The sequence below is a fragment of the Dunckerocampus dactyliophorus genome, chromosome 2, assembly GCF_027744805.1.
Source record: "Dunckerocampus dactyliophorus isolate RoL2022-P2 chromosome 2, RoL_Ddac_1.1, whole genome shotgun sequence".
Lineage (NCBI taxonomy): Eukaryota > Metazoa > Chordata > Actinopteri > Syngnathiformes > Syngnathidae > Dunckerocampus > Dunckerocampus dactyliophorus.
In genome coordinates this window covers 41514458-41542035 of record NC_072820.1, presented here as the reverse complement: position 1 = coordinate 41542035, position 27578 = coordinate 41514458, and the positions used below count along the sequence as shown (strand labels likewise).

Sequence of the window (27578 nt, the reverse complement as noted above, 5' to 3'; positions counted from 1 at the left end):
TTTTTACCACCTCAAATTTGTAGCCATTTCAATGCATTATTTTCCATTAGGGAAAATCAATCAGATGGAAAAAAGCACGTACACAATTGTAATCGTATACTGTAGCATCTACGAATACATTCAAAATCACTGAAAATAGCGTGTGTAAACAAAAGACAAAACAAATCATCATCTGCATTAGATTTTTATAGTCAAACAAACAATGACTAGTGATCAACAACATCTTTTCAAAAAATTGAAAAATAAATAAAACCCTCTTATCACATCATAGTCCTTCAGGGCCACGATAATTGTTTCACAATGACAGCAACGGTTCAACAGGACAAATAAAGAAGGCAATAGCTGTCATATATACAGTATGCTTAAGGAACTTCCTGGATACAGATCAGCCACCTGCAGCCATGTTAACAGCAAATGATCACTGAGAGTTTGTGTGTTTTTAATGCATATTTGTGGCCAACAGTACTTTGCAGATTTAACATGGTTTTAATGTCGGTATTCAAACCTAAAATGCACACACACACACACACAATGCACGTTCAATAAATTAACAATGCATTCTGGTGAATCAACCAGTGTGATGATCACATTATAACGTTAGCGTTCGGAAAGGTTAAACCATTCATTCACAAGACAAAATTCCAGGCAAGGTCAACATGTGGCATTAAGATAGTAGCCACAAAAGTCAGGACATCACCCACGTTTTGGCCCCAAGAGGAGCCTTGAGTCCTCTTCAGCATCTTTCTTCATTGTGGCCGAGAAACAACACACATTCCCAACCCATCACCTTCAAACAATGGTCCATGGTAAGACTTCTGGGCTGTTTTGGATCCGAACAGACCAAGCCACTTCAGCCGAGTGCTGCTTTTACTAAGGCCTCAGGGTTTGTGTTTAAAATGAGCCTCCACTGCCAGACAAAAGATACAATTCAAGTAAGATTGTTATGATCATGGCCATGGTTTGTTTCAGACATGCTTAACATGTTACTTAAGGAACAGCATATGATTACCTTTACACAATTCAATATGTCCGAAAAGGAGTAGGAAGACGCATTGCTTATTTCATCCTACCACTTGGACATATCTATTACTGATGATTAATTCACACGTGTTTAACATGTTGACACATGCAATCATTTGTGTTTACATTTTGTCATTAAGCGTCCTGTGTTTAAGAGTCAACATTTTTAATAGGGAGAGAAAAGAACACAGATTGTGTAGCCGTACAGTCGATAGGTTACAAATTAAAGGCAACATTTTTGAAAATCATTCAATCATTCAAGTTTTAAAGTACAGTGGAACCTTGGATAGCGTCAATTAGTTCCAGAAGTTTAGACTCGAAACGAAACATACTCTAACCAAATAAATTTTTAGGTCACACTTTACAATAAGGTACACAAAAATACAGTAGTTGCTGAGGAACTAATGAAGAACTAATGAGGAACTAATGACTAAGGGACATACATTTAGACTAGTTACTGAGGAATTAGTGAAGAACTAATGAGGAACTAATGAGAAGAGTAGTTACTGAGGAACTAAAGCACATAAATTTACAGTAGTTACTGAGGAACTAATGAAGAAATAATGAGTAATTAATGAGTAGTGGTTAGGGTTAGGTACTGTAGGTTCGTTCGTCATTGATTACTGGAATTTCGTGTACCTTATTGTAAAGTGTTTCCATTTTTTCCCATAAGAAATATCCATCCATCCTTCTTCTACCACTTCTCCGAGATCGGGTCACGGGGGCCTAAGCAGGGAAGCTCAGACTTCCCTCTCCCCGGCCACTTCGTCCAGCTCCTCCCGGCAGATCCCGAGGCGTTCCAAGACCCGTTGAGAGACATAGTCTCTCCAACTGTCCTGGGTCTTCCCCGAGGCCTCCTACCGGTCGGACGTGCCTTGAACACCTCCCAAAGGAGGCGTGCGGGAGGCATCCTGACCAGATGCCCAAGCCACCTCATCTGGCTCCTCTCAAGGCGGAGGAGCAGCTCAGAGTTTCTCCCGGATGACAGTGCTTCTCACCTTATCTCTAAGGGAGAGAGAGCCCAGCCAACCAATGGAGAAAACTCATTACGGCCGCTTGTACCACGATTTTGTCCTTTCGGTTACTCCCTAAGCTCATGACCATAGGTGAGGATAGGAATGTAAATTGAGAGCTTTGCCTTTGGGCTCAGCTCCCTCTTCACCACAATGGACCGATGCAGAGAACGAATCATTACAGACCCTGCACCAATTCGCCTGTCGATCTCGAGTTCCATCCTTTCCTCACTCGTGAACTCGTGAAGACCCCGTGTTACTTAAACTCCTCCACTTGGGGCAGGATCTCACCCTGACCTGGAGATGGCACTCGACCCTTTTCTGGGCAAGAACCATGGACTCAAACTTGGAGGTGCTGATTCTCATCCCGGCCAGCAGGACCACGTCATCTGCAAAAAGCAGAGACCCAATCCTGCAGCCACCAAACCGGATTCCTGGAAGGCCCTGGCTGCACCTAGAAATTCTGTCCATAAAAGTAATGAACAGAATTGGTGACAAAGGGCAGACCTGTCGGAGTCCAACCCTCACTGGAAATGAGTCCGACATATTGCCGGCAATGCGAACCAAACTCTTGACTTTGACTTGAACAGCCTGAATTAGGTCGTCTGGGACCCCATATTCTCCCAGAGAATATATACTCACCACAGAATTCCTTGAGGAACACATTCAAATGCCTTCTCCAAGTCCACAAAACACATGTAGACTGGTTGGGCAAACTTCCATGCACCCTCAAGGATCCTGTCGAGAGTGTAGAGCTGGTCCACAGATCCATCACCAGGACAAAAACCACCCTGCTCCTCCTGAATCCAAGATTCAACTATACGTGAGATCCTCCTCTCCAGAAACCCTGAATAGACCTTACCCCGAAGGCTGAGAGGTGTGATCCCACGATAGTTGTAACACACCCTGCGGCCCCCCTTCTTAAAAAGGGGGACCACCACCCCGGCATAAGAAATAATGTAAATCTAATTAATCGATTCCAGAAACGCAAAATGTTGACACAAAACACGTTTTTATAGTTTTATCATCATAGTTTTACATGCGGTAATCAATTCCAAACGCATGTAAATGATGAATGAAAGGGATAAATCAATATTTAAGGTTATTTTTACTTTCATTGAAGATGTGATTCTTGATGTGAGTGTTCCCAAAGACATGTGGCAGCGAGACACCACACGAACACTACCTTCCTGTTTTGCCACGACTTATTTCTTGAATTCAATAGTGTTTCTCATCGCAATAACCCAAAATGTAGCCAAAGTGCAAGCATTTTGATGAAGAAAGTGAAATACACTATTGAATTTCATTGAATTCAAGAAATAACTCATGGCAAAACAGGAAGATGGTGTCCATGTTGTGTCTCGCTGACACATCGAGCCTTTGGGAACACTGACATCAACAATCACGTCTTCAATGAAGTTAAAAGTAACCTCATATGTTTGTTTATCCCTTTCATTGGTCATTTATGTGCATTTAGAATTGTTTTATGCCTGTAAAACTAAAAATCATGTTTTGTCGTAACATTTTTTGAGTCAACTGCTGATGATATCACAGACGGGCTACGTACCTGACTTCGGTAGGAAGCTAGCTTCCTTGTTCGAAGCTAAGGATGTTTGGTGATAAAAAGTTGGACTCACGCAGTGTTATAACAACACAACAAAACACGCATTGTATTGTACGCTAACCGGAAAATGTACGTAAACTGGGGCAAAATTCTGGCTTAAATTTCCAACTGAAAACCACCCTAACCGGGGCGAACGCCAACCGAGGTTCCACTATAAATCGTATCCGCATCAGTATCGGTATTGGCGATACTGGTCTTGCATCTACTGTACTTGGTGTGTGATCGATATCAAAATTGCCCACCCCTAACTTGTGGAAGAACTACACAACTGGTTTCCATTCAATTTGGTGGGGGCATAACACTTGTGTCAATCAAGAAGCCGTTATAATTTAGTGAAGATGCAAATATTTATTTCGATTTTTCGACTTTTTGTTACAGTCCACTTGCATTTAGGCGAAGTGGTGCGGTGACAACCTGCAGTCAGATGCAGTTATAATGTTTGACCCTGTGTACCTGCGTATTCCTGCGGCCTCATTGGACGATTGATGACCCTCTGAAAGGCCGCTATCCAGTCTCGTTGCTCAGCCTCGGTCTCGCAAGCAAACAGGAACTTCCTGTCTGGTGTGACGATGGTGATGCCGTGGTTCCAGTGGTAGCCTTGAATGGTCGGTGGCAGGCCAGGCAGGACGGTGTAACTGTTCTCTTTACTGCCAATGAATACTTCTCCGCGGGCATAGGCGTCCTGGAAGACAGAAAGTGAGCAAACACATGGTGAACAAAAGGTAAAAAAAACATAAAATAAAATTGGGCAGACGATCTTTTGTACCAGTGGGTCTTTGAAATACATCAGTCTTCTGTCATCCATTGTGAACCACCTCTTCTTGAAACCCTCTGTGTGCTGCGCCAGCAAAGGAAATCCACAAAGAAATCAGGTTCAACATAAGAAGGCTTCTTTCTAATGAGACAGTATACATTATTTAAATGCCCTACGTCCAACGTCTGCGGCATAGAATAATTCAGTTAGGTCTTTGGGGAAATTCTGTCTGATAGATGTCATAATGTAACATTTGCATTTAATCAGGCTGCAACACAGCAATCTGAGTGCATTGTCCTCCTGATTCCCAGCAATGCAATGAAAAGCTGTTGAGAAGACATCCTGGGCTTTCAAGAGATGACATAGACAGGAAGTGAACAACCTTTAAATGACAAAATGTAAGCAAATTCAACATTGTGTCGACATGCAAAAGATCCAGTATGGTGTGAGTGAATTATCAGTAATAGCTATGGAGAAGGAGTAGGAAGAAGCAGAGATTATTTATTCCTACTCCTTTTCAGACATGTTGAGTTGTGCAAATGTAACCACGTGATGTTCATTAATGTAACTATGCATGTCTATGCATGTCTGCCATATACCATATCAATCTTGCTGTAAACTGCAGCCTTTTATTTGAATTTGGGGCAAATTTGGGGTTTGGGGGCCACTCAACTAAAGCTTTATCAATATGGCATAAGTATAACAATCACTAAGTTTTCCTAATTAACAAAAAAGTGTTTTAATACAAACCTTTGGACCTGTTTTCTCCATGAAACCCTCCTTCATGAAGTTTCGGGTCAATTTGGGCACCAGCTGGAAAACATGAAAGCATGAATAAAATACTAAACATGCTCCAGCATGCCCTTTAGTTAAAACAAAGAACAATGGATTAATGTGCTTTTTTAGTGCTGGAGCTACAGATGAATAATTAACAGGTCAGCTTTGAAGAGTCTGACCATCTTGAAGGACGTGTAAAATCGAAAATATCAAACATATGAGCTAAAGCAATGTGGCGTGTAATGACGCCCTGCATCCTAACCTCCTCATCACTCGCTCCGGGGAAGGCCACTTGTAGGTAGTGGAACCTGGCCGCTCGGATTGCATTGAACCAGTCGACCATCTCCTGTTCAGAATAAATAATAAAAATGCATCGTGAATTGAAAGATATTTTATTTAATTGATAGTGTGAATGCTTTAGAATAACCTCTGGACGATCTTTGAGGATGCTGCAGCGTGGTCGATATCACCCAAGTAGGTTGAATGAACTCAATGAACTGCATATTTCACTACTTGGCCAGCAGAGGGAGCAGTGCTCTACAACATGTTATAACAGAAGGCTACTAATATCTGCCTCTTTCTCACTGTCCAATCAAGTCATAATTTTGTGTCCAAACCATACGGAAGAATTGAAGGATGTGGGTGGACAGTTTTCATATAGTTTGTGCATTAAGGATACTAAAACAAATCCAGTGAAGGTCACTAAATGCTCGGCCAGGGGTGTCCAAACTTTTTCCAGCAAGGGCTACATTGATATTTTGTAAACCAACACATGTAGCTATGCTAAGAAGTGATATGTATTTTAAGAAAAAAACGTCATCTCAGGTTTGCGATATACATTAGATGGACAAGTGTATTACAGTGTTCCATTGTTTTTAAAATAAACAAAATCCGCAAAGTAGCAACATTTTTTTACACTTCATTTTTCTGTTTAAGACTGTAAAACCCCTCACTATACACTTTATACACTTTTCTCAGACAGGCAATAACATTTTCTCACATTTCTCTCTTGTTTAAACACTCCCCAAAAAGTTCAAACCTCCGTTTGAATTTTAATGATCAACCTACAGGTCGGACACAAGATATTATTAAGTCACTCACACGTATTTCACTCATGTAACCGTGCCTTAATTAATTTAGTGTAATATCTAACAATATATATACAAACTAGTGCTGTAAATAGTTTAAAATATTTAATCATGATTAATCGCACTTTGTCCATAGTTAACTCATAATTAATCACAATTAAATGCAGATAGAAAAATGTTGTAATTGGGGGACATAAATCTCTTTGTGGTAAACAATTTGATATGCGTCTAGATATATTGGTTAACATACAAAACAATAAAAAAATTATATATTTTAAAAACAGAACGATTCGATATGATTTGATACAATGTACAAATTATACGATTCGATTTGATGGTCGCCAGCCAATCGCAGGGCAACAGACAGACTACTATACTGTATTTTTTCCATTTTTCTTTCAGCTCATATTTGGTCCCAAATGCTAATACTAAGTGGGAATGCATAAAAGTAAGATTTGATGACCTCATTGAGTGCTAATGTGCATATTTGTGCGGTGCACCTGTCTGAAAAACAAACTCCAGGCTCGTACTGGTGGATACATCCACTGCTGCATTTCCTCAAACTACGGTGTGGGCCAAGTGTCAAACAGAGGATGTGTGCACGTTAATCGCACGTCAAAAAAAATAGTGCCATTAAAGGAAATTGCTATTAACGCGTTAGCTTTCACAGCTTTCACAGTTGAATGTTTTATTGTACTATTACAAGGCTGTACTTTTCAGTAAAATGTCATTTCGGCACAAACACGCTCCTCCCCCAGAGCTAAATTGGACAGTGTGCATGTTTGCTGTGACACACCTTAGCATCACCGTGGTAGACAAAGATGTTCCTTGTGCTGTTGTCTTTCAGGTAGGTGATCTGCAGGCCGCAGGGGTTGCCAATCTTGGCCGGTTGAAAGGTGGCGTTGAGGGTTTCAATTTTCATAACTGCCTTCGGATCTCTGGCCTTGAATTTATTTAGGCAGCATAAACAACACAACGCTGTAACATGGCCTGACCTTTAATACAAAGCATGCGTGTGTTTATCATCAACAGTCCAATATTTCTCACATCCTGCTTGTTGAAGTATTTGAGGGCCCCCTCCCTCTCGGACAGGATGAACTTTCGGCTGAGGAACTGACCGTTGTCTCTTCCTCGTTTCCATAGAAACCCCTCACGGTATCCTGAGCGGTGAAAAATAAATGTGAGCCAGAGACCGGGAGAACATTTTAACAGTGCCAGTGACATCTTGTCGAGAGAGAGAGGGAGAAAACAAAAGGGCAGAATGTGGAAAGAAGAGCAGCGCACAGTGTCTGTGTTAGATCAGTTTCCCTGTTAATAATATTCCTTTCTATTTTAAGCACACATACTTCCTGTTCAATCTATTTTGGCCAAAGCCTCAGCCAACACTGTCTCCTTTTGTTGTTTTACTTCTATTTCTGTCATGCAGTGAACTGTTTGCTGTCTAATCTGTGTTTTATATAATATAGGGGTGATCATTAGTCGTACAAGCCCGACCACTGTCTTTAAGGCACTACATATGCACAGGCAGGGGGGAGTATTACATCAATACAAAAAGGTGGGGTTTGGGGGGGGTGTGCTCGGGCCCTGCCTGCCATAAGCGCCACGGGATGAATAGCAATAACAAGCAAGCAATGCCATCAATAGCAATAACAATTACTAATAATTAATTGTAGTTTTATTTTCTTATTAATTTTGTCTTTGTCGGATGTAATCAATTTTATTTTTATTCTCCCTATTTTCATTATTATTTAATTTATCCTTCCTTTTTTAAAATGATACAGTACACATTTACATTTATCTTTCTCTCTCTTGTACAGCACAACTCCATAACAATCACTATGACGATTATTATTTAGCACTATCTTAGCGTTTTTGTCTTTGTCTTTATTTTTTTTCTCTTTTCTTATTTTTTTTCCCTTTCCTATTTGATTCATTTTTTATTTATTGAAATAAAACATTAAAGCGAAGCTGAAAAACAACAACGCAAAAAAAGCAAGTGTGTTTGGTGTGGAAGCCCGTTTCCACCACTGAAAAGAAAAGAAAAAATCCCGATGGTAAATCATAATTATGACGTAAGAAGTCAAATTATCAGATAAAATGTCATAAGAGATGACGAAGTCATAATTATGAGATTAAAAAATCAAAAATTATGAGATTAAAACATGGAAATTATGAGATGTCATAGTTATGAGATAAAAAGTCCATGTTATGGGATAAAAAGTCAATTTTATGAGATAAAAAAGTCATAATTATGAGATAGGAAAGTCATAATTATGAGATAAAAAGTCCATCTTATAAGATAAAAAAGTCATAATTAATAGATAAAAAGTCAAAATTATAAGATAAGAAAGTCCTAATTTTGATATTAAAAAATCAAAATTATGAAATTAAATAAATCGAAATTATGAGTTTAAAAAATCCAAATTATGAGATTACAAAATTGATATGATGAGATAAAAATTCATAATTATGAGATAACAAAGTCATAATTTATTCGATAAAAAGTAAAAACTACGTGATTTAAAAAGTCATAACTGTGAGATAGGAAAGTCATAATTATGAGATTAAACGTCAAAATTATGAGCTACAAACTGCGCATGCGCCGAGCACCAAGCAAAAGCGGCGGTTATGTTTTTGCCGGCGTTTATCTGTTTGTGTTCTTGAAAAGATTTGAATGGATTTGGGTGAAATTTTCAGAAATGGGATATAGAAGAACTGATTAAATTTTGAGGGCGATCCGGATCACCGTCTGGATCCAGGATTGTTTTTTTGAGATAGGACCATTTTCAGCATTTGTGCACAGAACTCCACAAAAAATAGTCATAGCACTTGGGAAAAAAATACAGGACAAGTTTCCAACAGGTTCTACTAAATATCAAAGACTGATCCAAAAAATGTAAGATTATTATTTTGGTGTGAATGACAATATGGGGGGGGGACTGTGGCGCTTGGCGGAGGTCTGCGCTGTCCGAGTGCTACTCTAGTTATGACTCTTTATCTCATCATTTCGACTTTTTATCTCATAATTCTGACTTTTTATTACCTAATTTTGACTTTTTATTGTGTAATTTTGACTTTTTACCTCATAATTATGACTTTCTTATCTCATAATTATGAGTTTTATCTCATAATTTCTACTTTTTATCTCATAATTATGACTTACTGCTGGGATATTTTTTTTTCTTTCAGTGGCGGAAACGGCTAGTTCCATAGTTTGGTGTATTTTACATGAGAAAAAAATCTCACAATGCACCACCAAGCATGCCATTATTCTACTGCAATGAATGGCAACAGGTTAATTATCTACCATCAAGTGGAAGAGCATTTCATTGTTATGCCTGTCACTATGCGGCGCTGGCATTGATAGAGGAACAAAGATACGTTATTCTGGATAAATAAATGAGCATTTTCGGACCAATTAAGTGAAATTGCACACCGGATGAACTCTCACAGCCCAGTATCAGTATCAGTATCTCACAATTAGTTCAGTACGCTGATACCTATCAACTTACACTCAACAGTTAAATGAATACGTAAATAATTCTACTTTGTTAGTTACATGAAAGAAATATAAGGCTGCCTAAACAAACATATGTTGTTGTTGAGAATATAAAGTGGTGTACATGATTGGTTGACATTAGCAATACAGGATTTAAATTGCGAGTCTTACAATTCCTCCAAATTTCAATCAATTTGGGAGAAAAAAAAGGACGCCACCTTCCTAAAGACACAAAAGCTCATGCAATAAAGAGTGGAGGGATTGTGGTTTGATTACCCGCAGTGGGTTTTATCACTTTAAGCAAAGCCATTACCACCCATTATCAATCTTCTGCAAAGGCGGGTAATGGAGCATTAGACAGTTATTTGATCCTTATGTTTGGTATTAAAATATCAAGTAGTACAGCTTTAGCTACATTCAGTTTTAGCTAAAATACTCGTGCATGGACAATGTTACATTGCAACATGGTAATTACATGTCTTTCATTCTACCTCCCTGCTGATTTCCATTTTCCTTTTTTATTGTCCTCAGCACTCATTTTACTGTGTGTGTGTCTGTCTGTGGGTGCGCTCAGTATTTAGCATTGCCTCATCAATCAATAGCCACCATTGTCCCCACCCACGGCTCCTTCCCGGTACACGGTTCCCTCCTTCCCTCCTCTGCATTCACAATCAATGCTGACATGGCCTACCACTGAGGCCAAGTTACTGCCAAGAGTATATCTCAATCAATCTTGAAACACTCACACACGCACACAGATGCACCTTGCCTGTAGACAGCTTGATAGAATGACTCATATTAACGCACACCGTCTGTATGTTTTGTGTGTGTGTGTGTGTGTGTGTGTGTGTGTGCAGATGGTTTTCCACTGTAATGAAGAATGGGTGAGGTCACTGCAATTCCAATGAGAAAATTGCTGCTACCACGCATGCGGCTTACGTACACTATTATCTAGGTTCTGACAGCGGCAAAATATTAGAAACACCACCCAATAGGATGCATTTTAGTTCTACATCACTGTAACGCAAATAACATGTAATGCTGTGGCTGATTTATGTATATTTAACCTCCAGTAGCACGCAACTATATGCAAAAACAACATTATGGCATCAACTATTACATATTTTCCACAGCACTTATGTCGTTCAGGACAAACATGTTTGTTTGCATGTTTGTCGGTTCATCTTTATACATCCCATAGCCAATTAATAGCAGTTTGCGTCGTCCACTGGAACAAATACGTGCCACAACTCAAATAGATGCCTCCTTTAATTGAATCATTTTTATGCCTATTGTTCATCAAGAAATATGCACACTGAAGCAAGTTTTACATATTTTGGGCCTAAATTAAGCATTTTCAAGTATAAAATTGGCTAAATTAACTAAAATACATATATAAGACATTCAGAAGACGCTGTGAATGATATGTAGTATTCTACACTGGTCACTAGGTGTCAGTAATGGTACTGTAATGTTCGGTGAGACACACACACACACACACACACACACACACATCAGACTTGGTCGCCGGAACAACAGGCTATTACTGCAGGTTTGAATGATCTCACAACAGACACAGTAATCCCCAATGAAATCCCGAATAAAAACACTGTTGCAGCGGTAGCATTTGAACAGACTTTATCCCACCTTCTTCCTGCTCAGAGCACGCAAGCCACACCCCACGGAACACTCGCATGCAGGAAAGGTGACGTGAGCACCTCTGAGATTGTGTCTATTTGTATGTGTGCGCACACAGCAGGCCCGCGATGGTGCTCTTATATTTTTGGGAGACAAAAGTAGAATTCTGAGTCATTTTCTGGGTCGCAGGTATACTAGAGCCTATCCCAGTGGTCTTCGGGCGAGAGGTGGGGTAAGCCCTGGACTGGTCACCAGCCAATTGCAAGGCACATTCATACCTATGGACAATTCAGAGTCTCCAATTAACCTAGCATGCATGTTTTTGGAATGTGGGAGGAAGCCGGAGTACCCGGAGAGAACCCACGCACGCACAGGAAGAACACGAAAACACACAAAGACGTTCCAACAGAGGTTCAAATCCGACTGTGAACGCATCATGCTAACCACTAGGCCACCGTGCGGCCCGCACTTTTAAACGCATTTTAAATTCCATTGAATTCCACATGAAGAAGCAATTACAGACTTGTACTTACATAAGATGCAATTACACAACATCACGTCTTGTCAGAACATCTCCATGCTGGAAAATGTTCATTGAATTGACTTGTGAGACAGCGCCCTCTGCTGGATACATACCTGCACCACTCTTTTTTCCCTTGCAGATGGCGCCATCGAACCACTCTCTATTTAAGTTACCATAGAAACAAATATCTACAATCTAAAGCAGATGAGGGGCTCTACTGTATATTGAGGGCACGGTAGCATTGTGGTTAACATGTCCTCACAGACAGGGGGTTCTGGGTTCTGGTTCTGGGTTCGAATCTCAGCTGAGACCCCATGTGTAGGTTTAGCATGTTCTCCTCCGGCTTCCTCCCGCAGTCCAAAAACATGTTAGGTTAATTCAGTGCTTCTCAAATAGTGGGGAGGGCCACCTTGGGGGTGGCGCAGTGAACTGTCAGCGGGGGCGTGAGAGGCAGGGAGTATTTTAATGTTAGTGCAGACCTGCCAACATGTACAGTATGAATTTATCGTACTCAACATGCAATTTGACTATTGAATACGCTTGCGTGCTTCACAGCTCTCCATTTTGTTCCATTTTCCTGGTTTCAGTTTCGAGTTCAGTCTGTACAGTACAGATAAATCAATAGACATTATCAGTTTCTCAATAGTATTTCAAATCGGGGGGCGTGAAAACATTTCTGTCCCGTAGGTGGAGCGTGACAGAAAATAATTGAGAACCACTGGGTTAATTGGAGAGTCTAAATTGTCCATCAGTGTGAGTAGAAATGGTTCATATGTGCTCTGTGATTGACTTGTGGCCAGACTAGGGTGTCCCTCCGCAGAGGCCTCACCTTTGATAAATGCATTAATCCTAGAAGACACCAGCACTCTCTGCAGTTAAGTAACTAAATGTGTACTGGCCACCATGCAAGAAAATTGTGTATTTTCACTAAATATGCCACCGTACGGTTTTGTGCCATAATGCAAGCCCAAAGAGATATTTTCACGTACCTGCGGAGTAAGGTTCCTGCTTCTCAATGAATTCAAATTCATTCCTCTCGTACTTGGCTCTGATCCACTGCTCTCGAAGCAGCCTGGGAACACAAGGACAGCACTCACAGTTAGCACAACGCGTGTCAAAGTGTGGCACAATTGAGTCTCCTCAGAGAACACAGTATGACCCCTAAACCCCAAAAAACTATTTTCTGGAATGTTCTGCTCTCCCTAGACTCTGCTTACTCGTTATGTAAACGTAAGTGAAGTTGGCTTAGCAGGTTTGCAAAATGTTTTTGTCTTTACGATTCTCAGTGAGGGAAGATTTTGTTCTTAGTGATATTTAATTGCTGTATCTGGAGTACTACTCCGATCATGGCATAAAAGCAGAAGGAGATACATAATATGCTTGCACATAAGATAAATGATACTATTCATTTCACAATTTATTTCATAAAATAGTGGACTTTTCTGGAAGTATTAAAAATGTTGTTCCAGTTGTTGTTGTGACAGACACACATAGTCTTAAGGCCCTGTCACACCTTGACGATTTAGCCAGCGCGTTTTTTTCAATTTTGGGCGTATACATAGCGTATTCGTAACGAGTTTGACGTATACATGACGTATTAGTAACTTATATAGAACGTTTCTGTAACTTATAGACAACTTATATCAACGAATGTGTAGCGTGTTGCCGGCGTTCACAACTTATGCCCAACGCCAGTCTAACTTATGCAAACTGCGTGGCAGCGTATGGCCGACGATGACGTGCCGTAGCCTATAAAAAGGCTGACACTTGATGACGCCAATCATAACCTCACTAGACATCGCAGTGTCAACATCACCATCATGCCGAAGAAAATTTTCGAAGACCGCTGCCAAGAAGTATCAGGGCAGTGACGGAGGGATCCATCACCACCCACAGCCTCCCCCTCCCATTCTCACTCTGATGGAGATGACGCAGGTTCTAACGCCTCTCAGGCATCGTCAATGGTATCGGAAGCTGCTTCCCCAGTGGCCTCCATCTCCTCTCAGCCAACGCTTGCCAAGAAGAGATCCATGAAGACACAGTTTTGTCTCAAGGTGTGTTGACGTATTACGACTTGTGCGTAACTTACAAATAACGTGTGTGAACGGGCGTCAACGATTGCATAACGTATTGCCCGCGTATGCGGGACGTATGAATCATACGTTGATATACGTCGAAAAGTTTTTTGCATGCACAAAATTTTTGGACGACTTGGACGTACTACGACGTATGCCGGCGTGCTTCAGCATGCTCTTAACTTATACAAAACTTACCCATAGCTTATTGGACGTACGCCAGCGTATTGGCCAAATTTTTCATACGTTGGCGTACGCTGGCTAAATCGTCAAGGTGTGACAGGGCCTTAAATTAAGTAAGAACTGATGTCACCATCCTTATTTTAGCGGTCACTGAGCAATCGTCCGACTGTATACGACATTTTGCAAATTAAAGGACAAAAAACAGAACATTCTCATCATCAACTTTTCCGACAGAAGAGCTGTAAACATTCATTCATTTTATACCGCTTATCCTGTTCAGGGTCACAAGTGAACTGAAGCTTATCCTATCTGACTTTCCTTTTAGGGTACAGCCTGGTCGACCTGCAATTAACCTGGCATGTATGTCTTCAGGAATGGTGGAAGAAGTCCTTCCTGGCTGTGAGGGAGACGTGCTAACCACACTGCCATATTAAACAGCTTTTGTTATTCTAAACAGCATCCTGTTTATTTCTTGACCTCAATTAACTTGAATAATCAAAGAGCCTCAAGAGTCATTGTCACTCATCAGTCGCATTAAAACCAACAGTGCTCAGCACTGCAATGGAATTTCAGGCTGTGTTGCAACTGATGTAAAACAAAGCGTCATCACATCACCATCCTGACAATCTGCCTACTTTTACAACCTTATCTCTCCCTAAATCTCCTTCGTTTGTTCAACTGCTGTTTCTTTCAGCGAAAGGGGCCTTGTCCTGCGCATTTCAGGGGCTTTAAAAGGGTACTGGATCCCAGCGGTGCAGCATAGTAAGTTAATTTTATGTATAAACCAGGGGTGTCCAAAGTGCGGCCCAGTGGCCATTTGCAGTCCGCTACTGTTTTTTATTGGCCCGCAGCACAGTCTAAAAATGGAATTCAACAAGAAAACTAAAAACACACACACACAACAGCAAAAATAAAACAAATCTGCAGTAATTTTACAAGAATAAAGTGAAAAATATGAAAAAAAAAGTTGTAATCTAACAAACAGTTTAAATTTACTGGAAGGATATCATAATATTATGAGGAAAAATGTAGTCATTTTAGTAGACTAAAGCTGAAATATTTAAGAAAGACATTTTTCAAAAAGTGATAATATTATGAAAAACAAAAAAACAAAAACAAATAAATGTTGCGGAAAAAGTTATATTATTAGCTATATTATTAAAAGTTATAATATTACCAGATTAAAGTAAAAATTTTATGGGAATGAATATGAATGAATGAAGAAAAATTACAAAAAAAAAGATAAAATCGTTGAAAAATTAAAACAAAAAAAGCAGCAGCAGAAATGAAAAAAAAATTGATGTAATTTTACCATTTAAAAAAAACAAAGCCAAAACATGAAAGGAAAAAAGACATATTTGAATGACAAAAAAAGTCGTAATATGAGAAACAAACAAAACAAAACAAAGTCATGATTTTTTTCAAATTTGGTTGGGGAAAAAGTTTCAATATGGGAAAAAGTCAAAATATTATGGAATAAAGTCATAATATTAGAAGAAGAAAATTGACAAGGATTATTTGAGAAGAAAGTTGAAATGCATTGAAAATTTAAAAAACAGCAAAAATAAGAACCAAAGAGCAAAGACTGGAGTTTGCTTTTTCACACCTGATTATTTACACCCTAGTTATCTTGGGGGTGCAAGACCACACTTTGCATCCTCCATACCTCCCGCCTGACTAGTCCGTTTAAAGGGTTAATCTCGCCTGTTGCGGGTGAGACTTCTAAATCAAAGGCGAGGGGAACTCATCCAGGTTTTAACAGCCTGCTGTGTAGAGGCGGCCCCACTACATCCAGACTACGCACAATAGAGTAACCGATTTACATTCTATACAATGCTGAACCCTTTACTTTACGCCCTCCATAAACCTCCGTGTTATGTAGGGTAAATCTACATTCTTCTCCTCTTGGCCGAAACGCACGGATTCTGCAGCCCCCTCCTCCGATCACGGTTACTCTGTTGCAATCGGTCAGGGGCAGAGTTTGAAGTTGTATAACTTTGACTCTGAGTATACTTACTTGCAGTCAGTGTGTGTTGGTCTGTAATAGAAAGCAGGGACCTTCTGCTCATATTTGGCCTTAGCCACATTGTTTCCCATTGCAGCCATAAGCTGAAAGGCAGAAACCGAGTAGTTAATTGCGACCTGGGCGAACATCAACATGTAATGTACGTCTAATGTAATGTCTGACGACAAAGAACACAAACACATTCATTTATGACGGCAAACATGAATCAAAAAGCCCATTGCCAAGAAAGCACTTGTCAATCATGGGCACACACAGTTAGTAATTTCTAGTTTATTTCACAAATAAAATCTGTCAAATTCTATACTGCATCCAGTCATTTAAGATACGGATTTATTTTTGCTTCTGTTTGTCTGTTTGTCTGGTCATTCTTTCTGCTTTTAACCCCATTACATCCCACATCTCAACCTTCTCCTTCTCCTCACCCCAAATGTCTTTCATGACAATATTATCGTGTTTCACAAGAGAATGGATGCCCGAACTTAATTTTGAAGAAAGGTTGCAATTAGATTACAATGCAGTCCGCTTAAGGCTCCAAATAGGAGTCTTATAATATAATATCTATTTTTAAAAATCATTCATCTCATGATGGAGGTGTAACTGTTCCATTGACCTCCCCATCTCCCTGGAGAGAGGGCAGAAGTCAGGGTCATGTGAAAAACAATGCTATCTTCTCTGTGCAAGCACAATGACAGTTTTTTTTAAATTCACGCACCCTTTTTTATACCCCTTATCCTGTTGAGGGTCATTGCAGGGATGACACATACAGTACAGACAAACAACCATTCACACACACATTCACACCGATGGCCATTTAGAGTCTCAAGGAACGGAACGTGCATGTTTTTGGAATGTGGGAGGAAACCAGAAAACCAAACAAGCACAAGGAGAACGTAAGCTTCACACATATGCAATTTTATGATGAATTAACAAGTATATCCATCCATCCATCCATCCATCTCCTACCGCCCATCCGAGATCGGGTCGCGGGGGCAGCAGCCTAAGCGGGGAGGCCCAGACTTCCCTCTCCCCGGCCACTTTGTCCAGCTCCTCCCGGAGTATCCCGAGGCGTTTCCAGGCCAGTTGGGAGACGTAGTCTCTCCAACGTGTCCTGGGTCTCCCCCGAGGCCTTCTACCGGTCGCACTTGCCCTGAACACCTCTCCAGGGAGGGGTCCGGGAGGCATTCCGACCAGATGCCCAAGCCACCTTATCTTGCTCCTCTCAATGCGGAGGAGTCGCGATTCTACTCCGAGTCTCTCCCGGATGACAGTGCTTCTCACCTTATCTCTAAGGGAGAGCCCAGCCACCCTACGGAGAAAACTCATTTAACAAGTATAACCAGACAGTATTTTGGGGGTATTTTTCCCTGCTCTTATCATGCACTGTGTAACCTATATGTATCTACTCTATATAACCTAGAGCAAAATTCCCTTGCAATTACATTATGTGTCACTCGTAGGGACCTCAATTCAGTAATGATGACATCTCATCACTCATCCTTTACCGACTTCCTTGTTTGAGTTTTTATGAGTTCTACTTCCCGTCATGTTTGCTATAAGAGCCTCACCTCCACGTCACTCGCATCCCACGTGTCCTGAACCGACTTGACCCTGCTGATGTGAGGGATGCTGCGGTGTAGGAGCGAGCAGGCCTGGCAAACAAACACACCCAGAGTCAGTGATGCCCAGTCCGGCTCTGCAAGACGGGAGACAAGAAGAGAGGGGGGGAGGGGGAGGCGGAGAGAAGAGGTTGCAGAAGATAAATAAGAAGGGAGATGGAGGAGATAGGTAAGTGTGCGGAGAGGAGTGAAAATTAAAAGGAGGTACAGGAGGAAAGGAGGAATTTAAAGCAATAATGGTTGTGTCTCTATTAGGGGTGGTATCGATCCGATAGATTCGAATGTAAGACGTGACTGGGCATTACGTGACAGAACTCAACTATTCCGAATCGAATGTAAGTCTGCTGGGTTTAGTACTTAAGTTATTTTTATATTCTGCTATTTTTATCAGCTCAAGATTTCACAAAAAAGTACCTAAAATATATTTCTAAAGAGCCCAATTATAAGACTGTTGGGGAAAAAAAATACAAAATAAGAAATACTTTTCATGATAACAGGCTCTGTTTCCTTTGACTGTACTGAGATTAACAAAATAGCTTGGATGTTGTTTCTGGTCACGTATTTCCATGACCACTTGTTGCTAGGCACAATTTGTGACAAAAAAACCTACAAAGACATTCATTGAAGAAGGAGATGTCATTTTGGGTCACGGTGAGATCTCAAACACTGTTAAAAATGTACCAAATAAAACAGTGACAGGTTCTGCACACACAGAAGAAAATAATGGCATCATTGAAGCACCGACCTTAGCATTTAGATCATCATACACTTTGAATATAGCTTCAGAAAACTGAAAGCCAGACAGACGTTTTCCGAGAGCGACATGACACAGACAGCAGCGCCCGTGGGTGTTGAGCAAAGGTACACTTTAGTCCCTGGATCACGGGCTCTTTGCTTCTGCCCACGTCAACAAAGCTTATCAGAGATGGGATGTGCGACTGCCAGAGAAAGGCAAAATGTCATATGAAGATAAATGCTCGAAAAAAAGATATCCTGAATTTACCAATGCAAAAAAGATGCCTTCACTAAGAACTATAAGTGCATCATTGTGCACAATGTGTGCCTCTGAACATCATTTATTGTGTGTTGTCCTGTACAGTCAAGTGTATTGTAATGACATCAAGGTACACCTTTGCATGCATTGTGTCTACCTATCTGTCCATCTGTCCGTCCGTATGAATATGATGCTATTCTTTGACATGCTTCCCTCCCCACAATGCAACAGAGAGTGAATGGGAAGCACGAAAATAACAAATCACCCAAATTTCATTCAACATCTACTTGCTCACAGACATTCATGCATCTCGTTAGCAAGGTGACGCACTCAAAAACATTTGATTTTACTGATTTGTCAACCAGCTGTCAGTATACATGGTTTATATTAAATATGAATGGCATATCTGCATAATGTTCATCTTGTGCACTACTAACTAAATGACACAAGTGTTCATTTATATTCTGTCCCATTCACCTGTACCTGCATAGGTGCTTGGCAATTTGTGTAATGTTTGTGTCCGTGTTGTATAAAGCAGGATAAGGCTATTTGAAAGAGATGTGCCATCGCTGTTGTCTGAATGGATGGAGCTCACAGCTGAAGTCTTGTTGTCCTTCAGACAGCAAACTAGTTGAGACTGAGTCTACAGAGCCTCTGGTGGTTGCTACCATGTACAGTAGTGAGTTCCATTTTTCCTCAGTATAGTCAGGACACGATTAATCCACATAACTCTTAACAATCACTTAATTTGTATTTGTATCACTTAATATCCACTGCAAAAACAAAATTTCAGTAAGTAAAAAAGTCCCATTTTAAGCACCCATTTCTTATTTTTTCCTAAAAAGAAAAAATATCTTGTCTAGCAATTTTCACTTGAGAAAAAAATGATCTTATATTAAGAAAGTATAGCTAGCCAATTCGTATGAAGTTATTTTTTTTTTGCCAGAAATGAGTTCTCTTTTCTAACAACAAGCTAAAAGCCTTATTTTGATTATTCCCACTCCTACTCTTCTTACTACTTTTGGACAAGTGGAACCGTGAAATGACTCATGAAATGTTTTCCATTGTAACATGCATGCATGTTCATATAAAATTAAACCAAACCAAACCAAATCAATATATATTTGTCTTAAATTAAGAATAAAACTGGTTTCTAAACTTTCTAAATTGAAGAATGGACTCATGTAGACCAATGTAGAGTCCGCATCATTGCAGACGCCGCACCAATTCGGCTGTCAATCTCGCATTGTATTGGAATTTGTGAAGCGATTACGTTGTTGACATATCCCTGCATACGCCAGGGGCTCCACGCACCTCGGCCTCATTCACTGTCCCTGCAGCCCTATCATGACTCACAGGTGGGCAGCTGAGGTGTCCCTGGCCCCTACATGGGTTCTCCCCCGAACATTCTTCCAGATGGAACACCTGGAAGAATACTCCACAGAGTAGTGTCTACCAGAAATAGTGCATGAAATCCGTCTGAATGTAGGCTAGGTAGCTCAGACTTTGCCAAACAGTGCAGCAAAACGATGAAGGACACATACAAGAATGTATTCATGCAGACTGACTTGGTGTAAGAGCGCAAATAGACATGTTAGAAGCATTATTTTCATTTCATTCAATTGTGACGCTGATACAGTAGGTTTTCACTGCTTTTCAATCATCTTGTTTTCAACGATTTTATGTCTTCATGCATTACACCATGTGCACTCACAATTGGAGCAAATAATTTCAACGACATGCACCATTATTCGCTTTAATCTCCAAAATATTGCACAAATTTACTGAGTGTGTATGTGGCCGTAGCTTATGCTTGCCACTGTCTGCTCACTGAAAGTGACGCAAACTGCCTCTAGGTCACGTGGTTGAAACCCAGCAATTGTTGTTTGCAGTTGCCAATTTATTGCTCGGGGGTGAGTTGAGTCCCAACTTCTCGTGCCGTCATGCTGTTCCCTAATTTTGAACTTCTGCAGGTATTTGTCAAAGCTAGTTTTTGCTTAAGATCTCTTTGTGTTTATCTTTTAATCTCGTGGCTTTGCTCAGCCCTCTTAGTTTTTCCCCATGCTAACCTTTGGCCTTATTTTCCTTTTGGACTTTTTGTTGGTCAAATAAATCATTATAAACTCCACCATCGCCTCATCTCTTCGTACTGGGTCCAGCCTTCAAACAAGATGTGATTCAGGCTGTTCGTTCCCTGTATGACAGGTGTCAGAGTTTGGTTTGCATTGCCGGCAATAAGATGGACCCGTTTCTTGTGAGGGTTGGACTCCGACAGGACTGCCCTTTGTCACCAATTCTGTTCATTATTTTTATGGACAGAATTTTTAGGCGCAGCCAGGGCGTTCAAGGGATCCAGTTTGATGGCTACAGGATTGGGTCTCCGCTTTTTGCAGATGATGTGATCCTGCTGGCTTCATCGAGCCGTGAACTTCAACTCTCACTGGGTCTGTTTGCAGCCGAGTGTGAAGCGGCTGGGATGAGAATCAGCATCTACAAGTCCGAGTCCATGGTTCTTGCTCGGAAAAGGGTGGAGTGCCATCTCCGGTTCTGGGATGAGATCTTGCCCCAAGTGGAGGAGTTTGAGTACCTCGGGGTCTTGTTCACGAGTGAGGATGGAACACGAGATCGACCGGATTGGTGCACCGTCTGCAGTGATGCGGACTCTGCATCGGTCCGTTGTGGTGAAGAGGGAGCTTAGCCAAAAGGCAAAGCTCTCAATTTACCGATCGATCTACGTTCTTACCCTCACCTATGGTCATGAGCTTTGGGTAGTGACGGAAAGGACAAGATTGCGGGTACAGGCAGCCGAAATGAATTTTCTCCTTAGGGTGGCTGGACTCTCTTTTAGAGATAGGGTGAGAAGCACTGTCATCCGGGAGAAGCTGGGTGTACAACCGCTGCTCCTCCGCATTGAGAGGGGCCAAGTGAGGTGGCTCGGGCACTTTGTCAGGATGCCTCCAGGACGCCTCCCTGGGGAGGTGTTCAGGGCACGTCCGACCGCTCGGAGAAGACATAGGAGAAGTTGGGAAGACTATGTCTCTCAACTGGCCTGGGCAGAGGGAAGTCTGGGCTTCCCTGCTTAGGCTGCTGCCCCCGCAACCGGACGTCGGATAAGCAGAAGAAGATGGATGGAAGGATGACAGAGGTTGTTTATTATTGTTGTTTATTATACCAGTAGATCAAGAATCAACACTTGAACACAAAAGGAGCAGCCTCAGACAAAGCTTGCCTTCCTTTTATGTTCAAGTGATGATTCTCGGTTGACCAGTCAATTTTAGAGACCAACTCAACCCCTTTCGATGCCATGCGACTGAAGTGAGTCTTACAATGAAGGAGTGCCAAAAAGCAGTACAATTTGGACCAGTTACTTTTGCTGCTTTTGACATTGGAAACGCAAATCGTCCACTATCATTACAATGCTTGATGGAAATGGAGTCTTCAACAAGCCACTCTAGTGTCTGCTACATCTCACACATTCAACAACTGCCATCGCTCACAGGCCCTTTGTATACACACACATGCATGCACACATTCACTGGGAGTGTGTAACACTCAAATGAGACCTAAAGGAAAGGGAAGTAAAAGGAGGAAGGGAAAGGAAGCGGCTAGAAGTGTTACTGGCATCTCCATTTGTTTCTCTGTTTGAATCATCTAATTTTAACTTCAATCCTAAAACAAGTCATCCTTTACTATTTAAAACGCAGACACCGTCTAGAGCAGAGTACACGCACCGAGCCGTGGTGAGGTCATCGCTGTGTGAGTCACACGACACTCATCGGAGATTAGTGTATGTCTGACTAACCGCATGCACAGCATACTGTACACATGCAGGTCATTGTGTGCTCAACGTGCACAACAATGGTTTTTGACAGCAATACAGGGAATGATGCCAGTGGTGGTGGGAGGGGTGGTCTGTGATTTGTATGCACCAAAATGACAAAGACCAAGATGCCATGATGAGACTGAAAGATTGGACACTCGGCCCACATCAGGTCGTGCCTTAGCTAAACCCCTCATTTAGGCTTATTGGAGACTCTCCCACTCTATGGGTGTGAATGGACCGGGTGTACCTAGCCTCCCCCCGAAAGTCAAGCTGGGATAAGCTCCAGCTCACAAAATGTCCAAAAAGGGGCAGGAAGACGCAGAGTTCCTTTAATCCTATCTGTTTTCAGCAACTACTGATAATTGTTTGTTGTTATCTTTAAAAATCAGCGCTATCACAACATATAAAATAGTTTTTAATGACAAAAACTTATGTTTGTGTGTGGTTGAAAGGCCCAAACACAGAGGAAAATATGGGGTTTTGAAATATCTGTGTAGGTGCAGACATTGCCTTGATTTTGTACCTGATACATTGCATCTACTGTTTTATGTTTGGTAAATGCAGAGTTACAGTGTATTTGTAAAAACATCATTGTTTTTCTCAATTTTGCACGTGTCACATTTACTGCATTTACAGGCTTTGGGTGAATTACAATTTATACTGATGTTAAATATCATCTAAATCAGACAGGGGCAAACTACAGCCTGTTGAGCTTTTTAATCTGGCTCGCTGGACATTTCCACAATATTTTTTTTAACCTTTAACATCTAGGCTGTAGCCGGCAATAGAATTTGTAATGCTATTTTTAAATAACCATAAGTCTTGAACTGTCTAAATTATTTGATAGCCACTAAACATCCCAAAAATGTTCATAGACAGAGATGGAAAATATAATTTGAGGATAAACTTAATTTAAAACAGCCTGGTGTAATCACGCCTCCCAAATGTATGTGCATATCGGTTTGTTGGGTGACTCTGTGGAGCAGTGGCGGGCAGTGAGGTTCATGGCTGGTGAGGGAGGCACTGGCACTTTTGGAGGGGTTTTTTTATATTCATGCAGGTTGCTCCTTTAGAGAATAACAACAAAAAGAAGAGAATAATTCACTTTTGTTAAAAAAAAAAAAAATGTCTTAAAATTTGTTTTCAAATACGTACTTCTTAGTCACATTTTTTTTTTTTATTCACTGGAAAACATTTGTGTCCTTACCTTTTATCTGTATATGAAGTACATGCAGCCTTTCCTTCTCCAGGAAAATCTCTGATACTTTGTTGCAAAACTCTGCTCACCCCCTGATGGGCTTGGATATGTAAATCTCCATTTGGCAGTGAAATTCATTCATTCAGCAGAGCATAAAAATATCTTCAATGTATCTGATTTCTTGCTAGCTAGTGCTGCTGTCAAAAAAAACAAAAAAAGAAAATGCTGGCTTTTCCTCTATGGAAGAACAGCAATGACAAGCACCTTCCAGCTCTCACAAGCCTGACTCCTTCAGGAGGCAGCGGTACCATAAGTACCGATTAGCAAGAATAATGATGTCTTATCTACATTAAATACATTACACAAGCTGTAGAAAGTCATGGTGTATAATAAATCTATTATATATATATATATATGTGTGACAGTAGGCAGGCACGCTCGCAGCAGCCTCACTTGATCAGGAAATGTGCAAATGCAGCAATTTTTACTTAAGAAAATGTTAAAAACGATCAGACTCATGCAGAAAATACATTTACAATATAGTTCAATTGAAAAATACTCACATTTGTTTATTGCTGTCATTGTTCGTTTGTTTGTTTTTTTTTCATCATGACTGATGGAGGCTCTGCCTCAACCGCCTCCATGACTGCAGGTCACGGTTGTGGACTCAATTAAATGAAGAAATAAAACAATAACGTCACACAATTTAAAAAGAAATATAAAAACACGTTTTTGATAGATGATAAAAATTAGGAGAAAACAAAATATATTGATGGTGTAATTTATTACAAATGTTTTCATTGGTGAAATGATGAATTAAATATGTTTTCAAAATAATGTGCGGATGTAATTATGTACTATTATGTATTCTGTAGGTATAGACAGTATTGAATATTGTTGTGTAGCATGTGATTATGTATTGTGTTGACTCACACCTCAGAAGACTGCTTAGGTTAGGATAGAACCCATTTGTGTGTCCTTAGCGAAGGGCGGACGCACAACATTGCTGAGCTGCAGATGCTATAATCTGGACTATACTGTACTGTAAGCACTCACATGAACTCTATGTGAGCATAGAAAACAAAGGCAAAGACAATTAGTAAGAATGATTAAGCATAAAAAAGCATGTGTATGTAAATGGGCTGATTAATAGATGATGCTGCGGTGCAAAAAGAGGTAGGTAAGATAAGGTCAACAGAAGATGCGGCATCATCACACGAGGCCAGGGTTGTCTGAACTTTTCCCACCGACGGCCACATGCTGAAAAATCAAAGTGCAGTAAAAAATCCAACATAAAAAAAGATGTGCCAGTATATTGCTACCCGGGTTGCACTTTGGACCCCCCCTGCACTATAGGCCAACTGTGCCATGCTTAAGCATACGCTTGGCTGGTGTGAGTGCTCTGATCCCTGCTCAAATTCAGCACACTTTACCTCCAGTGTTCCGACTGGACATAATTAGATACACATGCGCATGCATGAGCACAACATAGCAGGCAATGTGATCACCCCTTACAAATTCTGAAGGATAACCAACACATTTCATCAACAAAACAAAATACAGAGATTCAAAATACTCTTGCTCATCCGTGACTACATTTGTGTGCGTAATAAAGACGACTCGGGTGAGTGGGAGGGCAAGTCACACCATTCAAGTACACTGCCGATGGCCCAGTGTTAGTGTCTGGGGCCCCCATTTCTAAAGCCCGTGGACTTTGCCATATAAGGTTCCTTATCCAATAAAGGGATAATTAAAAATAAAACTCTGCAGTTGGTGCATTACGCAAGAGTCTTCTCAGCCAAAATACAGAGAAGTGATGATTTGGAAATAACTACATGATAAATACTAATGGTAATGTTCTTGGCATATTTGTATGATCTCTGGCGGTTGCTATGATCTGCCGTGATGTTTTATGCATACAATGTATTATTCCTCAATTCAGTCTTTCTTTTTGGTGACAGCATCTTTTTTAATGGCGTAACTTGCTCAGAAATGTGTCTTCGATGTATGTGTAGGAATATGTGTGCATAAACAAAAGTAGACAAATGTTTTTTTAATAAAACCACGAAACACTTAACATTGCAAGATTTCTATTAAAAGAAACTCTTTTTCATAATAATAATGCTTAGTTGTGATAGACGCTATCATACCATGAAAATGGTTCGACGAACACCTCTCTGATAATGTCAATCAAAACACGTTGTTGTTAAGCAAGAATGTATGGCGCTGCATGTTTAATCCTACTAAATTGTTCTGGTGTATCAAATTTTATTGACCGGTGTGTGTGTTTCTCAACTAGTTACTATCATCTGGTTTTATAGAACTCTCCTTTTTTGGAGTTTCCAACAGCTTTTGTCTCCAGATCTGCGAGAAAGATGCTCTACTGCAGCCAGTCCTCAGAGGAACCACACAAGCGCTCGCCTCCAAGCCATGGGCATTCAGCCCATCCTGGAGCCTCGTAGACACTTTGGCTGAATACCATTTCAGGGGGATCAGTGGTGGACGTATAGCGATAGAAATAGGGGTATACTGAATATGAAATATTGCATTCCCTGTAGTGCCACGTAAACCACCGATTAGAAAACTGATATTTGCTGTTCGGTACAACATGATGCCACTATGGACACATACAGGAACAAAGCCTCTATGGAGGGGACAGCTTATGTCTAGTCTGCACACACTGACCAGCCATGAGAACCCCGACACACACAAAGTCTTGTTAAAGAAGAGCAGCATGACCGCCTTGGCATACCTGGGTTGCCGCAGTCCGCGCACGTCTCGTTGTCCGGTCTCGTCAGCACGTCTTGCAGGAGCCGGTTGTTGCCCTCCGGTTCCATGGTGACTTTATCCGAGGCTTGCACAAGCACATCCGCTGTCTGGAAGCCAACAGACAGAGCAGAGCATCACCTGTCGGCCGGATGCGCTCTCTCTCTCTTTCTCTCTCTCTTTCTCTGGTGATGACTTTATTATGAGGAGAGTGTGGATGGATACAAATATCGATAGTAAAGATACCACGGATAGTGTTATATCGAATCGATACTGATTGTGGCCATCGATATTTTTAAGTGCTCGCGTATCAGTATCAATGAGGTTATCGGTAATACAGGCCTGTATTTACTTGGTATCGGTATATAATAATTTGCAGTATTGGCCACCCCACCTTTGTTACTGGTGCCTCTCTGGTCTCCTCCTCCCTATATGCTCTTGCATCCAGTGTAATGTGAAGCGAGTGGGACATCCAGTGGTGATATAGCTTCATTTTTTTCGTTGTCAGCACCATAACATTAGGTACACCTGCACATTATAAATGAGGCTCAGTGCAAGAATTTTATAATCATTTGTGTTAAAGTAGTTTCTTTCAATAGTACAGTATGATGAAACAACCTTCAGCATGATGCAGTGTAAATTGGGTAAGCGGTAAATGATGTATCTTTACTAAATATGAGGTATTGAATGTAATATTTATTGTTATTTAATAAGGCACATCGAGGTTCAAAATTTAAGATTTAATTTCTCATTATACACTGTTTTTTTAAATCATTCATAAAAATACTTTTTTAAAAGTGAGATTTATTTAAAATGAATTATAGTCCATTTATTCTAAGATCTTGAAATTAGTGATGTGATCAAGCCGTTCAAAGATGTGCTTGCGTTCACGTGTATATTATTTTGTGTTATTTACATTACTTTAATATATATATATATATATATATAGAAGAATGTTCTT

General features: G+C 40.6%; 1 protein-coding gene across 1 annotated transcript; it reads right to left on the bottom strand.

Moving 5' to 3' along the window:
• Positions 1 to 184: 184 nt before the first annotated feature.
• Positions 185 to 26785, bottom strand: LOC129177445 (arf-GAP with dual PH domain-containing protein 1). Its single transcript, XM_054768586.1, has 11 exons — positions 26604 to 26785; positions 17786 to 17913; positions 16212 to 16303; positions 12926 to 13008; positions 7324 to 7436; positions 7073 to 7219; positions 5451 to 5534; positions 5162 to 5224; positions 4424 to 4495; positions 4111 to 4339; positions 185 to 907 (listed from the first exon to the last, which is right to left on the bottom strand). The coding sequence occupies exons 1-11, from the start codon at positions 26686 to 26688 to the stop codon at positions 879 to 881; spliced, it is 1125 nt and encodes a 374-aa protein (XP_054624561.1). The 5' UTR covers positions 26689 to 26785; the 3' UTR covers positions 185 to 878.
• Between the last annotated feature and the right edge of the window lie 793 nt (positions 26786 to 27578).